This window comes from Phoxinus phoxinus, assembly GCF_949152265.1.
Source record: "Phoxinus phoxinus genome assembly, chromosome: 6".
NCBI classification, from domain to species: Eukaryota; Metazoa; Chordata; class Actinopteri; order Cypriniformes; family Leuciscidae; genus Phoxinus; species Phoxinus phoxinus.
Window position 1 is genome coordinate 3469291 of NC_136881.1, and position 20892 is coordinate 3490182.

Consider the following 20892-nt stretch of genomic DNA (forward strand, 5'->3'; position numbering starts at 1 on the left):
AATTATGCAAATAAATGCAAATGAAACCAATCACCTTTTGAATTTCAAATATTATGCTGACATCAACACAATCAATTAAAATGCCAAACATGTATTATATAAGCCAATAAATACATTTTAATCTTGATAAAAAATATATTTTATCAAATAAAATATGAGAAATATCAATACATGGCATGCTGTGCAATGACTGTAATAACTTGCAGGGGTTTTAAATACTGTAAGTCAGAGCTGTGGTTTGCAGGTTTGAGTGTTATTTGACCCTGTCTGTCTTACAAAAAAAGAAAAGGCCATAAATAAAAGTGAGTAATTTGCAGCACAAGTTCAGAAACTCAACACTGGCGCAGGATACGACTCAACTGATTTTATTCTCAGCCTCTGAGTTTTCTGAGCCACCGCGGCCAGTCTCAGAGGAGACACATGTTGCTGAGACAACAGGCAGAACAGCGCGCTACTTCCTGTTACACACACACACACACACACCACCTGCAGTCACTGGAAAACCACTGACCTTCCATGTGGTGAAACACTAGAGTAATCCATCTTCAGGACGCTGAGCTTCAGACCCTCGCTGTTGCTCTGCTCCACAATATGCTGCATTCTCACACGGACAGTGCTTTGATGTGTGTGTGTGTGTGTGTGTTTGCATCACTCTTGAACACCTATTGCTTTTGTCATTTTAGATTAGAACATGGATGAGAACAGTGTGTTTGAAACCACGTACTGCCATATTTTACAACAGAACACATGGATCATATATTGCGATTATATTCCTATATGCATATTGCATTTCTAAAATTGCCTGGTTTTTATGAGGAACAGGTTGACAGTAGAAACACTGTCACATTAAAATGGATCCTGTAGAGTCGACTCTCACCTTTCCCTCACATCTGTCACTATATATCACTTTTTTAAATATTGTGATTCATTGTGCAACAATTCAAGGTAGTTACAGCAATACCAAGCCCCAGTATAAAGTATGAATTCTGTGCATGCACATTTTCTGTATGTATAAATGTGCATCAATTTCATGGTGATGAATGAAGTGGAAGTTACATTGTTTTTCACATTTCCTTCTTGATTCAAAATTGGATTTGAAAACACTATACTTATTTAATTTGTTAATAATTTTAATCAAAATGATAACTTTTCTGAACTAAACATGATGCACCTGTAAGAATACTATAGTATTTGTCAATGCACATAATAGTTGGCTGTGTGATATTTGCCTAATATTATTAATTATCATCATTTGATTGACAGCAGTCATGTGTGACACATGTGGAAAACTCATATGTGTACCTGGACCACATGTCACATGGAGCAATTTTATGAAATTGAGATTTGTACATCACATGAAAGCTGAATAAATAAGTGTCCGATTGATGGTTTGTTAGGATAGGACAATATCTGGCCGAGATACACCAATTCTGGAAATCTGAGTGTGTAAAAAAATCAAAACATTGAGAAAATCTCCTTTAAAGTTGTGCATTTATGTTCACGATTGTGCTGCATTCACTCACAAAAATACATGTTTTATATATTTACTGTAGGAAATTTACAAAATATCTTCATGGAACATGATCTTAACATCCTAATGATTTTTGGCATAAAAGAAAAATCGATAATTTTGACCCATATGTATAGTTGGCTATTGCCACAGATATACCCGTGCGACTCCAGACTGGTTTTGTGATCCAGGGTCACATATGTTGGAATACTTCTGTTTTAAGAGCAGATGCATTCAGCATTTATTGATAAATAAAAGTGCATGGCATTTCAGGGAAATCTGTATTAAACATTCTCACATACACATTGAAGAAATATGAAGAAAACAAAAGTAAATCAAAGATAAATAGACTGGGGAAGGTGACCTTCATGATCCCCGAGCAGTTTACGGATTCATAACCTGGGAAAGTCCGTCCTGTGTTTAAGTGATGCTGCTGGTTATTACACTGGACTGTGCGGTGAGTCACCGGTGAGAGGGAACGACTTCTTTCTTTCTTTCTTTCTTTCTTTCTTTCTTTCTTTCTTTCTTTCTTTCTTTCTTTCTTTCTTTCTTTCTTTCTTTCTTTCTTTCTTTCTTTTAAAGTTAAGAAATCAACACAAGAAATCAATTGATATGCAATAAACATGATTAAGTTTGTTTATATATATATATATATATATGTGTGTGTGTGTGTGTGTGTGTGTGTGTGTGTGTGTGTGTGTGTGTGTGTGTAAAATAGCGCTGTCAAATTTTTGTATGTAGTCCTACGTATATGTATATGTACGTATATGTATATGTATACATATACATATATATATATATATACATATACATATACATACGAAATTTGACAGGGCTATTTTACACACACACACACACACACACACACACACACACACACACACACACACACACACACACACACACACACACACACACATATATATATAAGTAAAAAAAAAAACAATAACACTATTTAATTGATCTGTTGTTTATTTTAGATTGTTTTATTTCATAATATTATTATAATTTTACAATGTGATATATATATACCTCTAAATTATCTTTTTGTTGACTACTAAAATTAATTCGCACTGTTATTTGTATTTTTTAATGAAAGTAGTTCGAGTGTTTGCTTCAGCATCTCCTGAGGGCCATGCGCCTCCGTGAATCCACTCCGTGTTTTTCCATGTTGTCATACTCACCACTGGGTTGTGCGGTTTGTCTGTCTCTCTCTCTCGCTCTCTCTCTGAGTGTGTGTGAGAGAGAGGGAGAGGGAGGATTGCTACTTTCTCTCCACTGATAGAAACACAGAGCAGAAGTTGAGAGCGCGCCGCTCCGGATCTGTTCTGGAGGTTTCGCCGTTGTACTCGCGCACGCGTTCGTTCTGTGAGGATCCGTTGGAGAATTCTGCAATGAGAAGACGCGACAGAGCACGTGATTAATCGTTGATGAGCGATTGCATGATTGAAACATTTGTCCACCTGCAGCTGGAGACGCCGGTGCGCTGAGCGCGTCTTGTGGGTTTTGCGCTTTTACGCATCGGCTGGATTTGCTCGCAGGAGGGATGTGGAAGACACCTGTCGTGGTTTTCACTTCTTTATCGCTTCTATTGTCGCTGTCGTGTGCTGGAGATGTAAAATCGCGCAGCTGCAGCGATGTGCGCCAGGCGTTCACGACCAAAGGCTTCAGTCTCCATAATGTGCCACATCAGGAGATACAAGGTGAGGACAAGGTGCCAACATGGTGCCACATCACAAACTCGGGGTAAAAGAGGATTTCTGCTTACATGTCAGTTAGAATACCACACTCGGGTGGAGAACAGCTCGTGCTCGTGCAGCAGGTTTGCCCATGGATCATTAATGGGGTTGATCAATAATGATTTGTAAATTATTTACATGTAAACTCACGCATGGAATAGCCTATAATGAACGAGAAAATCTCAATAATTGATCTTTGAAAACTTTTACTGCCACATTTGTCTTCAGTGTTCATGGATATACAGACAGCATGATCTCGATCAGCTGATACATTCACAGAAAGGCACAAAGTTGGGTTACACTTTATTTTAAGGTGTCCGTGCTACAGTGTAATCATCCATTTGAGTACTGTGTAATAATAATGAACTACATTACTATAGTTAGGTTTGGGGTTTGGTTTAGGGTGTAGTTGTGCATAATGTATAGTTATGATTACAGTAACTCCATGTAACCAACGACACTGAAATAAAGTGTTACCAAGAGTTGTTATTGAGCTAATATTATTGAACATCGAAGTTGACAAAGTTTTATAGCACATATCAACTTTCCATCATTGTAATATTTGATGTGGTGTGATGAGTTGCAGATGGTTTTCATGTTGTGAATTATTAATAGTTATATCTTGGTAAAAAAAATGGACAGTTTTGAGAGCAAATTACATTGTTTAAAAAGACAACATTATTAATGTTGAGGTCATTTGTATGTGTTGGACTGTTAAACTTTGGTGTGTTTCTGCATGTTCAGAGACATTGGCCACATTCAACTGCAGAAATCATAAATTAGTAAAAGCAAGATTGACTGAATGCATTACTGAAAACCACAGACACAGAAGATAGTTATATTATAACAATGCACCTTTTGAATCTTTCCACTATTTAGTTGAATCTCAGCAACTAAGAACACACAGTTCTGCATCATCTCACACACTCATATAAAACAAACAGGTGTGAGTAAATCTCAAATCTACCTGTGCTTGTCACGCTCAGTAAACTCTCCAGTGAGTTTAAGGCTCATTGTAAGAGTTTTACTCCAATTAAAAGCCCTTCGTGCAATATAAACAGCCCCAGTAGGTGGCCCTGCTCACTCAGGAGGACGAGCCCCTGTTTAGCATTGGATTTATGGAGTCCTTAAGGCCATAGTGTAGCTTTAATTCATACTCATGCTGTGGCATAGATAGGGTTTTCCCCCCTTTGTTATCTGTTGTGAAGTAATCACATTTGAGGGCTTCACCCAGTAAAAGCAGATTACCGTGGCGGGGACATAATGGAGAGGAAGAGAGAGCGTTTGAAAGGATAAGATAATACAGTCATAATGTGTTTTATCCCACAATACAGTTGCATTTGCCTTAAAATGACATTAGTTGCTCGTTCAGATGGCAGACGTAGCCTGATGTAGCATGACGTTTCGGCTTTTGTGAGATTGTTCTGGTGCTTAAGTGATAAATTAAACATGATTTGGGCAAAAGTTTGAGGATGAATAAAGCAAGAGCACTGGTATACTGGGGACTGCAGGATGTGTGTACATGAAGTGTTTTCATACATTTCTAAAATAAGATTATTTTGTCTTGTCCCTGTTGTCTCACCTGTGAGATGTTGTCTTCTGATGGTTCTCCAAGGGCTCGATCCCCACGAGGATCTGTGGTTTCATTGCAGGCAGTGTGTGTATCTCTTGTTGATGTTGGTGCACATCTACAGTATGTATTGTATGCTGTTGCATCACTTATCCATAATATAAGAGCATACAGTTGCCTATGCAGGAATTCTTATGCAATGCAAGTCCAAATCAGTTTTTTTTGTTTTGTTTTTTTGACAAAAGCAATGGCTTTTTTGTTTTGTTTTTATTACAATTTTCATTCAAGATATTTGCTTTTGCAGTAACTGTTGAATATGTGTGTGTCGGAGACTATAAATAGCAGGGCCAAAAAAAGCATTTTGCCACTCAAGTCAAACTTCAAGATGTTTGAATGCAACAAAATACCAAAGTAATTGACCTTTATGTGAATGAAAGATTGCGCGAGAACTTTTCATGCTAAACATTAGTTTGTTCGTTCTGAAATGATAAGAAAACAATGTTGCACATGAAGATGCACGTCATGATTTTGCCAAGTTAGACGCATTCCTAAGTTTGTTGATCCTGGAACAACATTTCTGTCTGAAAATTTAAATCCTACCCACATCCCTACACCCAAACCTACCCTGCGATTCATAACTTATCCCTAAAACCAGAAGGAAATGTTGCTGAATAACACTGATGTAGAAGCACCTAATCCTGGTTGTAAGCCTAAACTTGACATAAAATGTAAACTTGTCCCTCAAATCTGATTGGATGATTGGAATGTTGTTCCAGGATCAACAGACTTAGGAATGTGTCTAACTTGGCAGAATCATGACGTGCATCTTTATGTGCAACACTGTTTTCTTATCATTTCAGAACGAACAAACTTATGTTTAGCATGAAAAGTGGTAGTGCAATCTTTCATCCTCAAATCTGATTGGATGATTGGAATGTTGTTCCAGGATCAACAAAGATGTTAATCCAGGAACATGTTGCATCTTGTGAAATAGATTCTAGTTTCTGCCATGAAGACAGTCTTTACTGTTTGTGGTTAGTGGAACTTCAGGACTTCTGATACTGTGAAATCACAGAAGCACCAGCAGATTTGAAGACACTGAGCAACAATGACTCATAATTGGAAAAAAACACCCTGCTTCAACCAGCCTAAGTTGGTTTGTTGGTCTCTGCTGGCCAGTAAGATGGTTAAGCTGGAGTGATTTAGAAGGATTTTGGGCACTTGTCAGGCTATTACTATGTGGCCTATCAACTAAACCAGCTAAACCGCTTAGCTAGGCTGGAAGAGTGATGTAACCCGTCTTCAGCTAGAAAAGATGAAATTATTGCCGAGAAAAGCTGGAGCACCATTCGTCTGCAGATGACATTTGGTGTAATTGTTTAACCATCTAATGCAATGACATTTACTCATTTTTGAGTGTGGTGTAAGTCAGTGGTTCCCAACATTTTTTGGTAACACTTTACAATAAGGTTCATTTATTAAACATTATTTAATGTATTAACTAACATGAACAATACATTTGTTACAGTATTTATGAATCTTTGTTAATGTTAGTTAATATGAATAAAGCTGTTCATTGTTTGTTCATGTTAGTTCACAGTGCATTAACTCATGTTAACAAGATTTTAATAAAGTATTAGTAAATGTCGAAATTAACATTAACAAAGATGAATAAATGCTGTATAAGTGCAGTTCATTATTAGTTAACGTTAACTAATGTAGTTAACTAATGTTAACTAATGAACCTTATTGTAAAGTGTTACCCCTTTTTTTGTCTGAGACCCCCTTTTTTCCAAGAAAAAAATATTTTAGGGCCCCCTTCACATTTAATGATATTATCGCTCTTGTAAGCTTGCAGCAAGGAAGACAAAATATGTTGTTTTCAAACAAATGGTATGTTTACTATAACCAGATATGTTTATGCACAAATAATAGCCTATAATATTGAAAATACAATAACAAAAACATCAGTAGGCCCTTTGTAATTTAAAAACGTAAGCCTAGGAGAAGCCTATCAATTGGCCCTATTTGAAATGCAATAACAAAAATATTCACACTGGTGGTTAAAAGGAAAGAATATAGGCTATTACTAAATGACTGCTGTCTGGGACCTCAATACTTGCATGTTATTAGTGAGGCTTTATCAATGTGAGGCTTTATTTTTGATGCTTTTGGCGCTATAGCGAGCGATAATAAACTTGCGTTTATTAACAGAATATTGCGTCTTTCGGAAGAACATTGTAGCCGGAACTACTTCTCTCTGTGTACGTCTATGACGAGTCACGCAGGTCCTGGAGAACTCCGCAGCGCAAGCGATCCGAACCAGTGTAAAATAGTCCCAATGTAAACACTTATTATAGGAGTACCAGTGGTTCAGGATAAGACAAAAACACGGATTGGAAAATGGATTCATGATTAACTCGCTCATTATATACATTTTGTACATTTTGAACAGAAAAAAGTTAAGGACTTTTATTCAATGCTCATTGCTAAAAATGTTTCAAAATATGACGCGACCCCCCACAGAGCTCGCTGAGGCCCCCTTGTGGGCCGCGACCCCCCTGTTGGGAACCGATGGTGTAAGTGACCACATGAAGGTACGTTTGTGAAGAGTTTGTCTTCTTCGGCAACAATTCCTCCAGCATCTCTCCACTTTATCCAGTGCTTTTCCTATATTTTCTGTCATTAATACTAATTATGTATACATTAACAATGACATAATCAGTTTATCTATTCAGAAATGAGTTGAAATCACTCAAACATGAGCATCATCTCCCCCCAGATATCAAGGAATGTCCTTCGAACTTTAGCTAATGTTCTGGCAAGGTTCTCTCAAAGTTATGAGCAAATGTTCTTCCAGTAACAGTAATAGAATGTTTGTTCAAAGTTATCTGGTCTTTAAAAATGTTCTCAAAACGTTAGCTAAAAAAATGTTATTACATCGTTCATGTTTTTTTGTTTTTTTCAGAAATGTTTATGTTGGACGTTCGTCTAACTCCTCTTTAAATTTTACTCAGCAAACTTTCAAAAGTAACGTCCCTATAATGTTTAAAGAATTCTAAAACGGAATGTTTCCCATCATGTTCGCATAACCAAGAAAAAAAAAACTTTTTAAAACATTTAAAAAACTGTGCGTTTTGAATGTTCAGAGAACAATCGGAAAAACATTTCATTTGAAAAACATTCTTAGAACTTTTTTTTGGATCTTCTGAGCCCAAAATATAAAGACTACACAAAAGCAAACAGGTTTTTTTTTTTTTTTTTTTTTTTTTTACTTGCCAAAAAAATGGATACTTTTAAGCCGTAGATTTCAGAACAAGCTTAATTTAAAACAGACACATGTGGGGATATTAGATCACCGTTGGAGACACATAGAGCAAACGAAACACAGACATTGAAACATCATAAGTTAAATCACTCCCTGTTCTCCCCTACTATATCAATGTCACATCAGACTCATGGGTGTGTGAGAACATTCCACATAACACGGATCATACAATTCCCAAATCATGAGATTAGATTCCCATCTCTGGCCAGAATAATAGAGGCAAACCCAATGCAACTCAGTTAGTCAAAGCACACATATTTGAAGAGACATGTAGTGGGAAATACGGCTGGAACACACACACACACACACACACACACACACACACACACACACACACACACACACACACACACACACACACACACACACACACACACACACACACACACACACACACACACACACACACACACAGTTAAGTACGGCTTTTGTCCTCAGATAAATCATCCGGCTGATTAATCACACAGGTCTGATTGTTGCTCCTCTCATGAGCTCATTTGAGATCTCAACGGACGGTTGTTTGTGTGGTGAGCGTTCAGCGGGCAAATCGCTGCCTGACAACACTGAGGTCATCCGGGGAGCGTTACATTGCATTACTCCAGCTTCATCATAAAGAGACATCTTTTATATCAAAAGGATTTCAATTGGCCATGCATTGAATTGTTTGTGTTTGCTTCTTCGTTTATATTTATCTTCAGTTTTGTAGTGTTACTTTCTTCAAACATTCTGGTCAGAGTTTGATCGGAACCTCTAAAACTAAACTGAACTTCTGCAGTGATTCAGTCAGAACTGCTCAATACTGTACGTCATTTTAACTTCAGACACTGAAATAATTTGAACAATTATTAATTACGTTTGTTTCCATTTGATGGAATGTTTCGAATTCAGAGTCAGTAGCGATAATACTGTGTAATTGACTCTCCGCAGGGAGTTTGATTGACAGGTGACCTGACCAATCATACTTCGCCATCCACCATTTTGTCAGACAAAGCAGTCAGGAGAGTTAGTAGATTAACATGGGAGGATTTGAACTTGAAAAACGGTGTGTACTGACATCTTTCCGCGGTTAAAACAACATTCCTTCTGATGTTCATTCATGTTTATTTGATGCTATAAATGAACTAGAAGGAAGAGATGATCGGTTCACGAGCAGCTTTAACTGAGGCGACACAGCGATCTGTCACACACATTAAAGAGCCACAAAACGGCATTTATTGTTTAAATTTCTTTAAAAAAAAAAAAAACATTTGAAAGGTGAGACTTTGTTTAATATCGAAAGTAAGCTGGTCAGTCCTGTCGGTCGGTGTGCTCTCTCCTCCGCGATGTGTTTATCACTGCGTGAGAACATGGTGTGGCGTGAGAGCGGCGTAGCTTGTCAGACATAGCAACAGTGACTAAAGGGGGCGGTTCTTCGCGAACGGTCAATTGGTCTTCTTCCATGTATTTATTTGCATACTGATTTGTGATTGGTCTCTTTCAAGCGCATCGCTGAAAATGGGCGGGGCTATTTTTTTTTACTAACTTTTGTTTTTACCATTGATTTTTTGTTATCTTGAATTGTCTACAATTACAATAAAATGAGTACTTTAAGATCTTTGCAGCTGGTTTTAACTACTGTCAAGTGTTTTGGCAGTTAGAAGAACCCATGGTTAACTCAAGATCATCAGTTTAGTTACGACCGGTAGGGGTTTTGTTTGCCCGTTTATACCGTGGTCGATTTATTTAATGTCCAGGACTGCAGTACATTATTCATTACTTAAAAGTATGGGAGAAATGTACAGTATAGAGCGAATGTGTCCCGAACGAGGCAGAAGGAGAGAGAACTTATTAACTGGGTGTTTGTTCGGTACATTGTGAGATTAGTTGTTTTCAGTTGCTTAGCAACAGCAGAACTTTTACGCTTTGAAGTAACATTTGATCAGTTCTGAATAAGAAGACTTCTCATTTTGTTTGTTAGGAATAATCTGGCTTGTGTTCATCAAGTTCAAAATATAAAGGTGAAGTATTATTTAGTGACTGGATTTTCTATAATAAAATTGGTATTTCCACATGGTTATGTAGTATTGTCATTATATTTCCAGAAAAAAGTAACTATTCTGTGATTAGTGTTATATAGAATTACTCATGCTGTGAGATATGAGATGTTTTATGAACCACCCACTTCTTCTACTGCTATTTTCTTAAAGCCCAGGGCAGTTTGACAGATAGGACTAGTAAATGGACTTATTTTGCTGGAGGAAAGTTCCTCTGTCATGTCGGTTCTCGCATGTTCAGCAAGATCTCGGTGTTTAATATCACATCCACCTATGTGTCTAGGGCAGCACTGTTGATCCCATCTGTCGGTTCCCGTCTCTCTGCTTCACTCTTCACTTCTGTCTCTCTTTATGCCCCTGTCTGTCTTCTAATCACTCTGCTTAATGAAAATCTTGGCCTGTAAATGTCAGGAGCTCGTGTAAAAGGCTTTGATCAGTGTCGTGTATGTTCTCGGCCTGTTTGTCCAGCGCCGGCGCATTCAACCACATCCATTTGCATTCATTACGAAACACACAGCCTGCTCAAACAGAGCGCGTTTGGCCAACGTCGTGCCAGTTAGGAGGTGAACAGAGGTACAAAGAGAGAACATGAGGGGAAAAAATGCTAATTTATGTGAGAAGAATGAATTATGCTGCCGCTGTCATCAGTACCAGGTGAGGAAGCAAAGTGTTGCTTGAATACATCAGAGGAATATTTATATGATCATACATTCAAAAGAATACTGCTAAACCATGATACATTACAATTGTGTTGAAGAGGGAAAGATTTTAAGCAACAAAGTGTGACATAATTGACATTTTGTCATTTAATCACACACAATTAATGTTGTGCTTTTTCAGTCATTTTAGACGCTCTGCTCACTTTTATTACAAATAAAACAATGCAGGACCAGGGTTATTATAGGTTATTACAATATATTTGTAATATATACAAATACCAGTACAATAAGGTTTAATTTATCAAGATTAGCTAACTTGAACTAACAAAGATCTATAATTCTACAGTATTTATTAATCTTAATTTAATGTAAATCTCAACATTTACTAATAGATTAAAAGTTAATACACTGTGAACTAACGTGAATTTTAACATTTTATGAATTAACATTAACAAGGGTTGTTGAAGAGGGAAATATTTTTATGTAAGCAACAAAGTGTGACAAAACAACCAATAATTAACATTTTGTCATGTAATCGCCCTCATGTCGATCCAAACCACTCTGGCTTTCTCTCTAACGTGAAACACAAAATTTATGTTGTGCTTTTTCAGTCATTTTAGACACCCTGATCACTTTTATTACAAATAAAACAATGCATTATATGCATGTTACAATATATATGTAATGTATATATAAAATAGCAATACAATAAGGTTTCATTTGTCAAGATTAGCTAACTTGAACTAACAAACAACAATAATTCTACAGCATTTATTAATCTCAATTTAATGTTAATCTCAGCATTTCCTAATAGATTACAAGTTAATGCACTGTGAACTAACGTGAATTTGAATTGATTTTATGAACTAACATTAACAAAGGTTAACTTAAGGTTAAATATTACTTGCTTAATGATGGCTAATGTTCATTAATGTATCTATGTTCATGCAAAATGAGACCTTATTATAAAGTGTTACCAGAATAACACTATTTTCTAAAAATGAAAATCTTTCAAGTTTGGGAGTGACCTGAGGGTGAGCACATGATGAACTGTCCCTTTAAGGCCTCCATAGCTCAATATAGAAACACATTCCAGTCCAAACAGTATATGTTTTCATTTGATTTCATTAGATGTGTTCCTCTCATCAGTGGCAATGGAGAAATCTAATATCTAACAATAGCTCAGGGCCTGTATATAATATGGCAGAAAACTCTGATTTCTAGTCTGGCAGTTGCTTGATGTAAGGACTTCTGGGAAATCCTCCTACAGCGCCTCCAGTGATGTTTGCAGAAAAAGACAATTATTTATAGATTGATGTATTATATCAAAGACTTTTCCTGTTGTTCGCTGAGTTGCAGACGTGATTATTATCATCCGTCTAAAGGTCAAAAATTATTCTCACTATTGTAACTGCCAAATACTATAGTGAAAATTGTCTACTCGCATATCTCTTCTGCTGTAACTGTAATATTGTGAACAATTATTGCAATTTCTGAATAACTGTTTTCTTTTTAAATATATGTGAAAATGTAATGTATTCCTGTGATCAAAGCTGGATTTTCAGCATCATTACTCCAGTCTTCAGTGTCACATGATCCTTCAGAAATCAGTATAATATGATGATTTGCTGTTCAAGAAACATTTATGATTATTATCAATGTTGAAAAAACTTGTGTTGAACTTAATGTTTATTCAGGATTCTTTGATGAATATAAGGTTATGAACAGCATTTGAATGTGAAATCTTGTGCAACATTATAAATGCAATTACTGTCGCTTACTATCAATTTATTGCATCCTCGATAAAAAAAAAAGTCATTAATTTTCTTTACAATAATGGGGTTTGATGGTCAGTCCGATTTTCTCTATTCACCTCACATTGGACGGTGTGGCAATACGTTTTATTTCGACTTGCCTAATTTGCATGTTACTTTACTTTTGCTGTCATTTCCAGGAAATAATGATTTCAAGTGACTGCATCTGACATTTGAGACCGTAATAAACTAACTCAGATTCACTGTAAGCCTCAACAAGCATAATTGGTTTTGCTGTACGTCTCCCAAATAATCCGAGCATAAATATTCCGCAAACTAGCTGGTGCCCCCGAGGACAGAGGCTGTAGAAAGCACTTAATTACTGCTAATTAGGAATACTAACACGAGTGCATCAGGTGCTGAACACACAGATCTGGATTAGATATTTATCCCTTCAGAGGACGCGCCGTCACACCGCCATTCATAAATTCAACATTAATAAAGCTCAAAGACATGTTTTTATTAAATGGCAAAAGCCCACAAAAGTCAATTTACATAAGTTAATTATTTGGACAGCTTTCCCCCCCCACAAAACGTCTGATTTTGATGAATAGTGTTTGGAAGTTGAGATGAGCCGAATGGAGCCCTGGAGAGTGTTCAGATGTACAGGAAATGATGAAGGCATTAATACTGTGGTGGTACAGGAAGTTGTATGTCGGACATAAGGTGTCTGTAAGCGTGGGCGAGGTGAGAAGAACCCAACGCTTTGTTTTCTCTGTCAGTCGTGAGAAGCTGATAGCTTTGCTCTCTTGCCTTGCCGTCTCCCCCAGAGCAGCGAGAAAACCAACAGCACATTATTCCAGCGTTGCTTGCAGCTCTCGCAGCCACTGTCAGCATCATTTGGGGAACGTTGTTGCTGTTTTTTACCCCTTCAAATGTTCTTATTTTCTTCTGCTCGTTTGTTTTCCTGCGGTCTGACTTTGTTATCTGTGATGTTCTTTAGTTGATGTCAAGGAAGACTTCCAGATCAAAATCAGCTTCACTATTACTTTAGTGTATACTTGAGATAAGGGAATTGAAGGTATATCTATCTATCTATCTATCTATCTATCTATCTATCTATCTATCTATCTATCTATCTATCTATCTATCTATCTATCTATCTATCTATCTATCTATCTATCTATCTAGCTATTGTCATTTTTAAATCCATTTTAAATTCCATCCATCATATTTAAATAGTTAACATCCATCCATCCATCCATCCATCCATCCATCCATCCATCCATCCATCCATCCATCCATCCATCCATCCATCCATCCATCCATCCATCCATCCATCCATCCATCCATCCATCCATCCATCCATCCATCCATCCATCCATCCATCCATCCATCCATCCATCCATCCATCCATCCATCCATCCATCCATCCATCCATCCATCCATCCATCCATCCATCCATCCATCCATCTTAATTTCCAAGGCAGCTGACATAAAGCATTCATCTGGTAGATGATAAATAAAAAAGAAGAAGATAAAATGCCATTTGTGACTGTTTCAAAATAACCTAGAATAGCAACACTCTGGCAACCTTGTGGCGAGCAAACCCCATTCAAATATGCAAATCTACTTGGCATTTCGTATTAAAGGCCAGATTTGCTAAACAGGGCAAATTATCATGGGAGCACAATCCCAAAAAAGAGCAGTTTGTTATTTAATTAAGTTATTAAATTTGCAATGTTAAAATGATGTATAAAAGTAAAATGACAAAAGAAAATAGTTTTGGCGAGATTGTTCACAAAGGCCAGACGATTGGTTTCCTTTCAGAACACCGAACATCACATTAATCAAAAGGGTTTAAAGTGCAGCTCTGACATGTAAACCGTGTGATACTTGGCTTTTAGATGCAGATTTGTTCAAGCTACATTTTATAGCCGACCATCTGCAATATCTTGCCAACTCGCATTTATGGGGAATTTATGGAAGTATCACCTTGGCTGAACCGTGCGCCTGCTTTATTAACCTTGGCCTGCAGTGAATCACTTATTGTTTAATTTGAATGCGCCATTCTTCGTCTGCCGTGTTGAACTTTGACACTTTTGCAATCTGTAGTTTGCCAAGCTGCATGCTACTATATTTAAGACAGATGTTTAAAAAAATATAATTTGTTGTTTGTGATATTTTGTAATATTTATCTGCCATAATATTTTTTAATTTATCTATAGGTCTAAAAATACAGCGTATCGCATGTGGTGATCAGACATTATGTAAAACAAAACAATCTTAGTTGTTTGACAACTTTAATATTTAAATTGTCCTGTTCATTTATTTATTATGAAAATGTTATCAATGTGCTGCAAAATAATAATTGGAATGGTATTGTGCATAAGTAGATTGTTTTTGTCTCAATTATGTTGTATTTGATTCACCGATATATCGGCAAATAATCGGTATTGTCCGATAAAGCAATTATTGGCCATTGGGCGATTGTTTAAAAATAGGATTGTTTAAATGTCTTGTGTTGAATTTAAGGCAAGTTAATGCGACAAGAACACAATAACAGTAAAAACATGATCAAACAGGCTCTATGAATCACCCGTAAGAAAATCAAACTGTTGGTATCGGTAATTTAGTATCGGTGCATCTCTAATATATTAATTGCTTCTCATTTTTGTTCATCCTGTGATAATTAGGGCTATTAGATTTACATCTCATTTCTCCATGCCTAGACAAGTGATGTAAAAAGTGCCTCAGTCTCCCCGATCTATTTTATATTCCCGTCTGCTTTATCAAAAGCAACACTGCAGTTAAAAATAAGACTCTGTCTCTTAAAGACTGCAGCTGACAGTGTAGCACGTCTGTGAAGAAATCCATTCTCGGCTGAAGAGAGAGACCTGTGAGCGTTTTCAAGTCTGACTGCGTTGGGTCAGGAAAGCGTTGGAGAGATGCGGTGGAAACAGAGCCGAGGCGGACTCCGTCCCGAGTGTGTGGACTGACAGACAGTGGTGCGCTGGTTCTCCTCGACAGGCACTTCATTACACACCAGTCAGTCTCTCAGCAAGGCTTGGCCTTTAGCAACCGCCTCAAAACACACCTGTGTGTGAGATGCTGAGAGACTCTCTGCATTGATGAAGCTGTAGGCCATCGTTCGGACCAGGTCTGCACTTACAGCGGCGTCACAACTACAATCTTACTGTACGTTTATCGTAAAGAAAGAGCACAGGCCTTCTATCCAAGCACTACAACTCACCAGTTGATTTAAAGCCATGAAGAAGAATATTGTACATTCAGACATTTTTAAGTGTCACTTACTGTTGAAAATATTTTTGTTTTATTTTTTTAAATGAATACTTTATTCAGTGTGGATGCATTAAATTTATCAAAAGGGTACATTACCGATATGTATCATGTAAAATGATTTATATTTCAAATAAATGCTGTTCTTTTAAACTTTTTTTTCAGAACATATCAGCATAACTGTTTTGAACACTGATAATAATCAGAAATGTTTATTGATCTATAAATCAACATATCACTGTGACACTGTTGATGACTATCATCATGTGACACTCAAGACTGGAGTAATGATGCTGAGAATTCAAGGAGTAAAGTACATTTTAAAATATATTCAAATAGAAAACAGTTATTTAAAATAGTATTAATATCTAACCAAACTTTGATCACATAAATGCAGCCTTGGTGAACGTAAGAGTCTTACGTTTTATTTTTATTTTTTATTATCTTACCAACCCCAAACCTTTTGAAATGATATTTCTTGAAGACACTGTGTATAAGCGGACATGGCATCTAGTTTTATTGTCCTCAGAGAAAAGGGCCAACAAATAATGATCTTATATTTTCACCATTCTACTGTAAATAACACACTTTTTTTATTTTTTATAATTTCAAATACATGTTGGATGAATCATTTGAAATAATACAATGTACAGCATATTCACTCAGAACAATTGTAGAAATAACATTTGAGTGCATGGTTTTAAGCAGCTAATGACATTTTAATATAGAAACATTTTTAAATCAACAATGATTAATTTTTTTTAGTATATATATATAACCTGATGATGAATTTACATGTTATTCTAAAAAGGTAAAAAAACAAACAAACAATCAATCAAAGTTCTATTGAGCAGGCAATCTCTAGGGAGTCCTTGAAAATTATCATTATTATTACTACTCAGGACCCCAGCAGGAAGTAAAGGCATTTTCAAGCTGGTAAGCCAAAAAAGGTTTAATCTCCTACAGCTAATTGAAGTTGAAATGTTGAAGGCTTTAATGACATGCTAAAACACGCTGCTCTAAACATTTTAACATTTTATTTATTGCTCATGCATATTTCATGACCACATATTAATTGAATCTACATGGAATGTTTGTACTTTAAAATATGCAGTGTCACACTGCAGGAACATTTCAGTGGAATTGTGAAGCCAGAACAATTGTGCAAAATTTTAACTTTTTTACATGACTTTGCTGTGCAACAAGGGCCTGTTTAATTTCCAGTGCAGCCATAGTATGATTCAGTACCATTGCGATCATGCTTTATTTCCCTTCATCGAATTCAATCGATGTGAGAAGCTGAGTTGTGCATAAATGTGTTCTCTTTAATGGATGCCAGTAAATGAAAAAAAAAAATGTGATTCCCAAACTGGTTGAGCCCTGATCAATGCTGTATGTACCTGCACATTGTGTGTGGTCGACGCCATTTGATTTGATCTTTGCCTCTACTTTTATTTATTTTTAGTTGTCAAGATGCTGAAAAAAAAATTGCAATGAAAAAAATGCAATTAGCTAACACAACTTAAAATTTTGTGTTAGAATAAATAAGGCAGGATGAACACTTTAAATGTTTTTTTTATATATATATATTAAATTAAAATATGATATTATAATAATTAATTATATTATATTGCATTTTGTCTTTGTGTAAAGTGTTGGATTGAATGCAAAATATTTTTTTTTTGTGGCTAATGAGAACAACTATATGCATTGATAACTATATGCATATGGGCCACTATGGAGCCACCTGAGTATACTGGGTCAAGATGCACGTGTCCCAGTGAGGATTATTTTATTTGTCATGCTCTATGATGTAGTTGTGTACTTCGTGTATTTATAGATTCACGACTTGTACCAAAGGTATTAGTGCAATAAAAACAAGCAGTAGGCTTACTCGAAAGTCCATTTTCGGCGTTGTGCTGGAGGAGCAGAGGTGTCTAATTAGGCAGTGGGGGATTTCAAGTGATTGCAGACAGGCTTTGTATAGTGTTCCTGGCGGTGGAGAGGGAGTAGAAAGAGGTGTGAAGGGCCACTCGGCACTGCTTTAAGGGCCAGATCTCCCTCTGAGACCCGGCTGCTCACGAGACTTCATTAAAACTGCTCAGATCCGCACCGTTCCTGTGCCGCTGGCGATGGCGATTTGTTCACAACAAGTGCTCTCTGCATTTAACCATGCTGTGAAGGCCAGACTTGAAGTTAAACACAACTCCCATGACCACAAGATGTTAAAGCCATTATGAAACGGAAGTTGCGATAGTCTTTTACATGTTACATCAATGTCACGTGTCTTTACAGGATTTTTACGGGTTGTGTGTGAACTGGAAAATCACCGGCAGTGTGAATGAACCAAAATCAAACGAACCCGGGTCACTTTATCCGTGTATTTTCCGGAATATCTGTGTGAAAGGGGCTTGAGTGAAACAGCTTCTGGAACAAATGTGGGCGGGGCTTGATTTTGTCTATTGGGAATTGATTGGATGGTTTGCTATTGGTGGACCTAATGTGAGTGACAGTTTTCCCCGCCCTCGTCATCAGAGAAGAGAAGAGAAGAGAAGAGAAGAGAAGAGAAGAGAAGAGAAGAGAAGAGAAGAGAAGAGAAGAGAAGAGAAGAGAAGAGAAGCAGCAAGAGAAGCAGCAAGAGGGAGAGGAAGTTATTCTGATTAAAGGTTATGAGGCACACGAATAATAATAATGATGTTGCACAGATAAATCATTTATACTTGTGCAATATTCCATAAGAAACAAGATTTGCCCGTTTTGATTCCATGGTGACTTTAAGATTGCAGTGTTGTGTCTTAGCTGTGAGACTAAGATTTGTATTGTATGTTAGTGCACTCCTACATTTTGAGGGAAAAATTGGTGTGATTTACTTTGAGAAAATTTTAACTCAGAAATTAATAGTAAATGTAAAAACTAATCATAAAGAAAATACTTAACTTTGACAAGATAGGAAAAAGACTGTAATAATATTTTCTTTTAAACAGTTTTCAACAACCCTGGACCACAAAACCAGTCATAAGTATATCTGTGGCAATAGACAACAAAATATTGTATGGGTCAAAATTATTGATTTTTCTTTTATGCCAAAAATCATTCGGATTTTAAGTAAAGATCATGATCCATGAAGATATTTTGTAAATTTCCTACATTAAATATATATAAAAAAATATTTTTTATGAATGAATGCAGCACAATTGTGAACATAAATGTACAACTTTAAAGGAGATTTTCTCAATATTTAGATTTTGTTGCACACTCAGATTCCAGAAGTTTTAAATAATTGTATCTCGGCCAGATATTGTCCTATCCTTACAAACCATACATCAATGGAAAGCTTATTTATTCAGCTTTCAGATTATCTATAAATCTCAATTGTTTGTACCCATAAGACTGGTTTTATGGTCCAGGGTCACATATATATATATATATATATATATATATATATATATATATATAACTTGAATTGATGCAGGTCACAGACTGTTTCTCTCTTGTGTGACCTGCCCCTGACTAGCACTGTAACTGAGTGACAGGTCGATATTATGTGGTAATCCTCAACATGCTATACACATGCTTCCCATCGAGCTCAGGCCATGTTTAACCTGTGATATTGCTTTAGAGTCTGCATGAAATGCTGTTTCCTTTTTGTAGGTCAAATGGGATATTCAGTAAATAGAAATGTATGGCAGTTGGTTGTAGGGTAAAACGGTGTTGCATAAGCCATGTTTGAAAGCAGCGGATTGAAAATTAAGAAGAAAATGTTTTAGAGGCAAAGTTATTACATTTTGTTGAAATTGCCAGTGCAATATGTCAACATGCTCCACCTGACTACAGCTGCAGGAGTAAAGAAGAGTCTCAAGACCATTTCTAAAGCACGATGTGTGTGTGTGTTCTCCTGTACGTGTGGAGTCTTGTTTGTTTTTATTTCTCGAGTGGCTACAAGGCATATGCTGCTACTTGATCTCGCTGCTGCAATGAGAGTGCTTTGTTTTCATCTGACGTGATTTGAACATATTGCAGCTTTAATTCAGCTCTCCTCAAGAGAGACGGCGAGAAGCGCTTGCCCATTACTCTCTGCCTCTGCCAGTGTCATATTTGAAGAGAAGATGCTTCTCACATATAGTGGGACTGTGGAAAGGTTATTGCTCAGATGTTGCCCTTGACTGGAAGTATCAAGTTCTTCTGAGATGTTTCTGCTAAAATGCCTCACGAGAAATTCAAATCGATGCATAAAACACTCACGCTCAATTATATAAATGTTCCATTGCCCAAAAGGTTCTTTAGATTTTTAAAATGTTCTTTACACTAATAAAAAAAATGGTTCCTTTAGGAACTGTTCACTGAATTGTTCTTTGGGGAACCAAAAAATGGATCTCATGGTATCGCTATAAAACCCCCGTTTGGAAGCTTTAGTTTTAAGAGTATAACAGTGTGGTTTATTGAGAATAGACAAAAGTATTGTACTCTTCCTGTAACGGCTGTCATACCAAACTTAAATAGCCGTCGTGCAGATACCATTAATATAATCTATTCAGCCTAACAAAAGGATTGTTTTAAGCCTCTCAAACAGGGTTCAGAGAAGCTCGTCTTTAGTTTCTAGGGGCTTAAACTTTCCATCACTTCTCTGCGACGGATTAAAGCCGGATGCGAGCGTGGCCGCAGTGAATTTGACTTCTGTAAGCTTATAAGCATCCATGTGTGAAATACATGAAGTCAGTGGAGAGCCCTTCAGCTCCGCTCTTAAACTCTCGTGTACGGCGGTGAGAAAGCGTTTGAGCCTCAGGAAGAGTTCGGCGAGACGTCGCTGTTTTCAATCTCCTGCCTGCCAATAACAGTAATGTATAGAAGGAGGATTACAGCTTCCTCCCGAGCGCCGTAAATATCAACTTTACAGACGAGAAGATTGCAGTAAGGATGAATGCAACACTACTTATTTAAACCAGCATGAAGTTCAATGTTGGTAGACATTGTGTTCACCATTAAAACGTGGTTTGCATGG

At 36.8% G+C, this 20892-nt stretch overlaps 1 protein-coding gene across 2 annotated transcripts in view; it reads left to right on the forward strand.

Moving 5' to 3' along the window:
* Window positions 1-2638: 2638 nt before the first annotated feature.
* Window positions 2639-20892, forward strand: part of gpc6a (glypican 6a) — a 200212-nt gene continuing 181958 nt past the window's right edge. Inside the window, exon 1 of one of the 2 annotated variants that reach the window (XM_079615037.1) lies at window positions 2639-3213. In XM_079615037.1, coding sequence (XP_079471163.1) covers window positions 3057-3213 — 157 coding nt within the window. In that variant the 5' untranslated portion in view covers window positions 2639-3056. The remainder of the gene's footprint in view (window positions 3214-20892) is intronic. The other variant, XM_079615036.1, reaches the window with a different exon arrangement.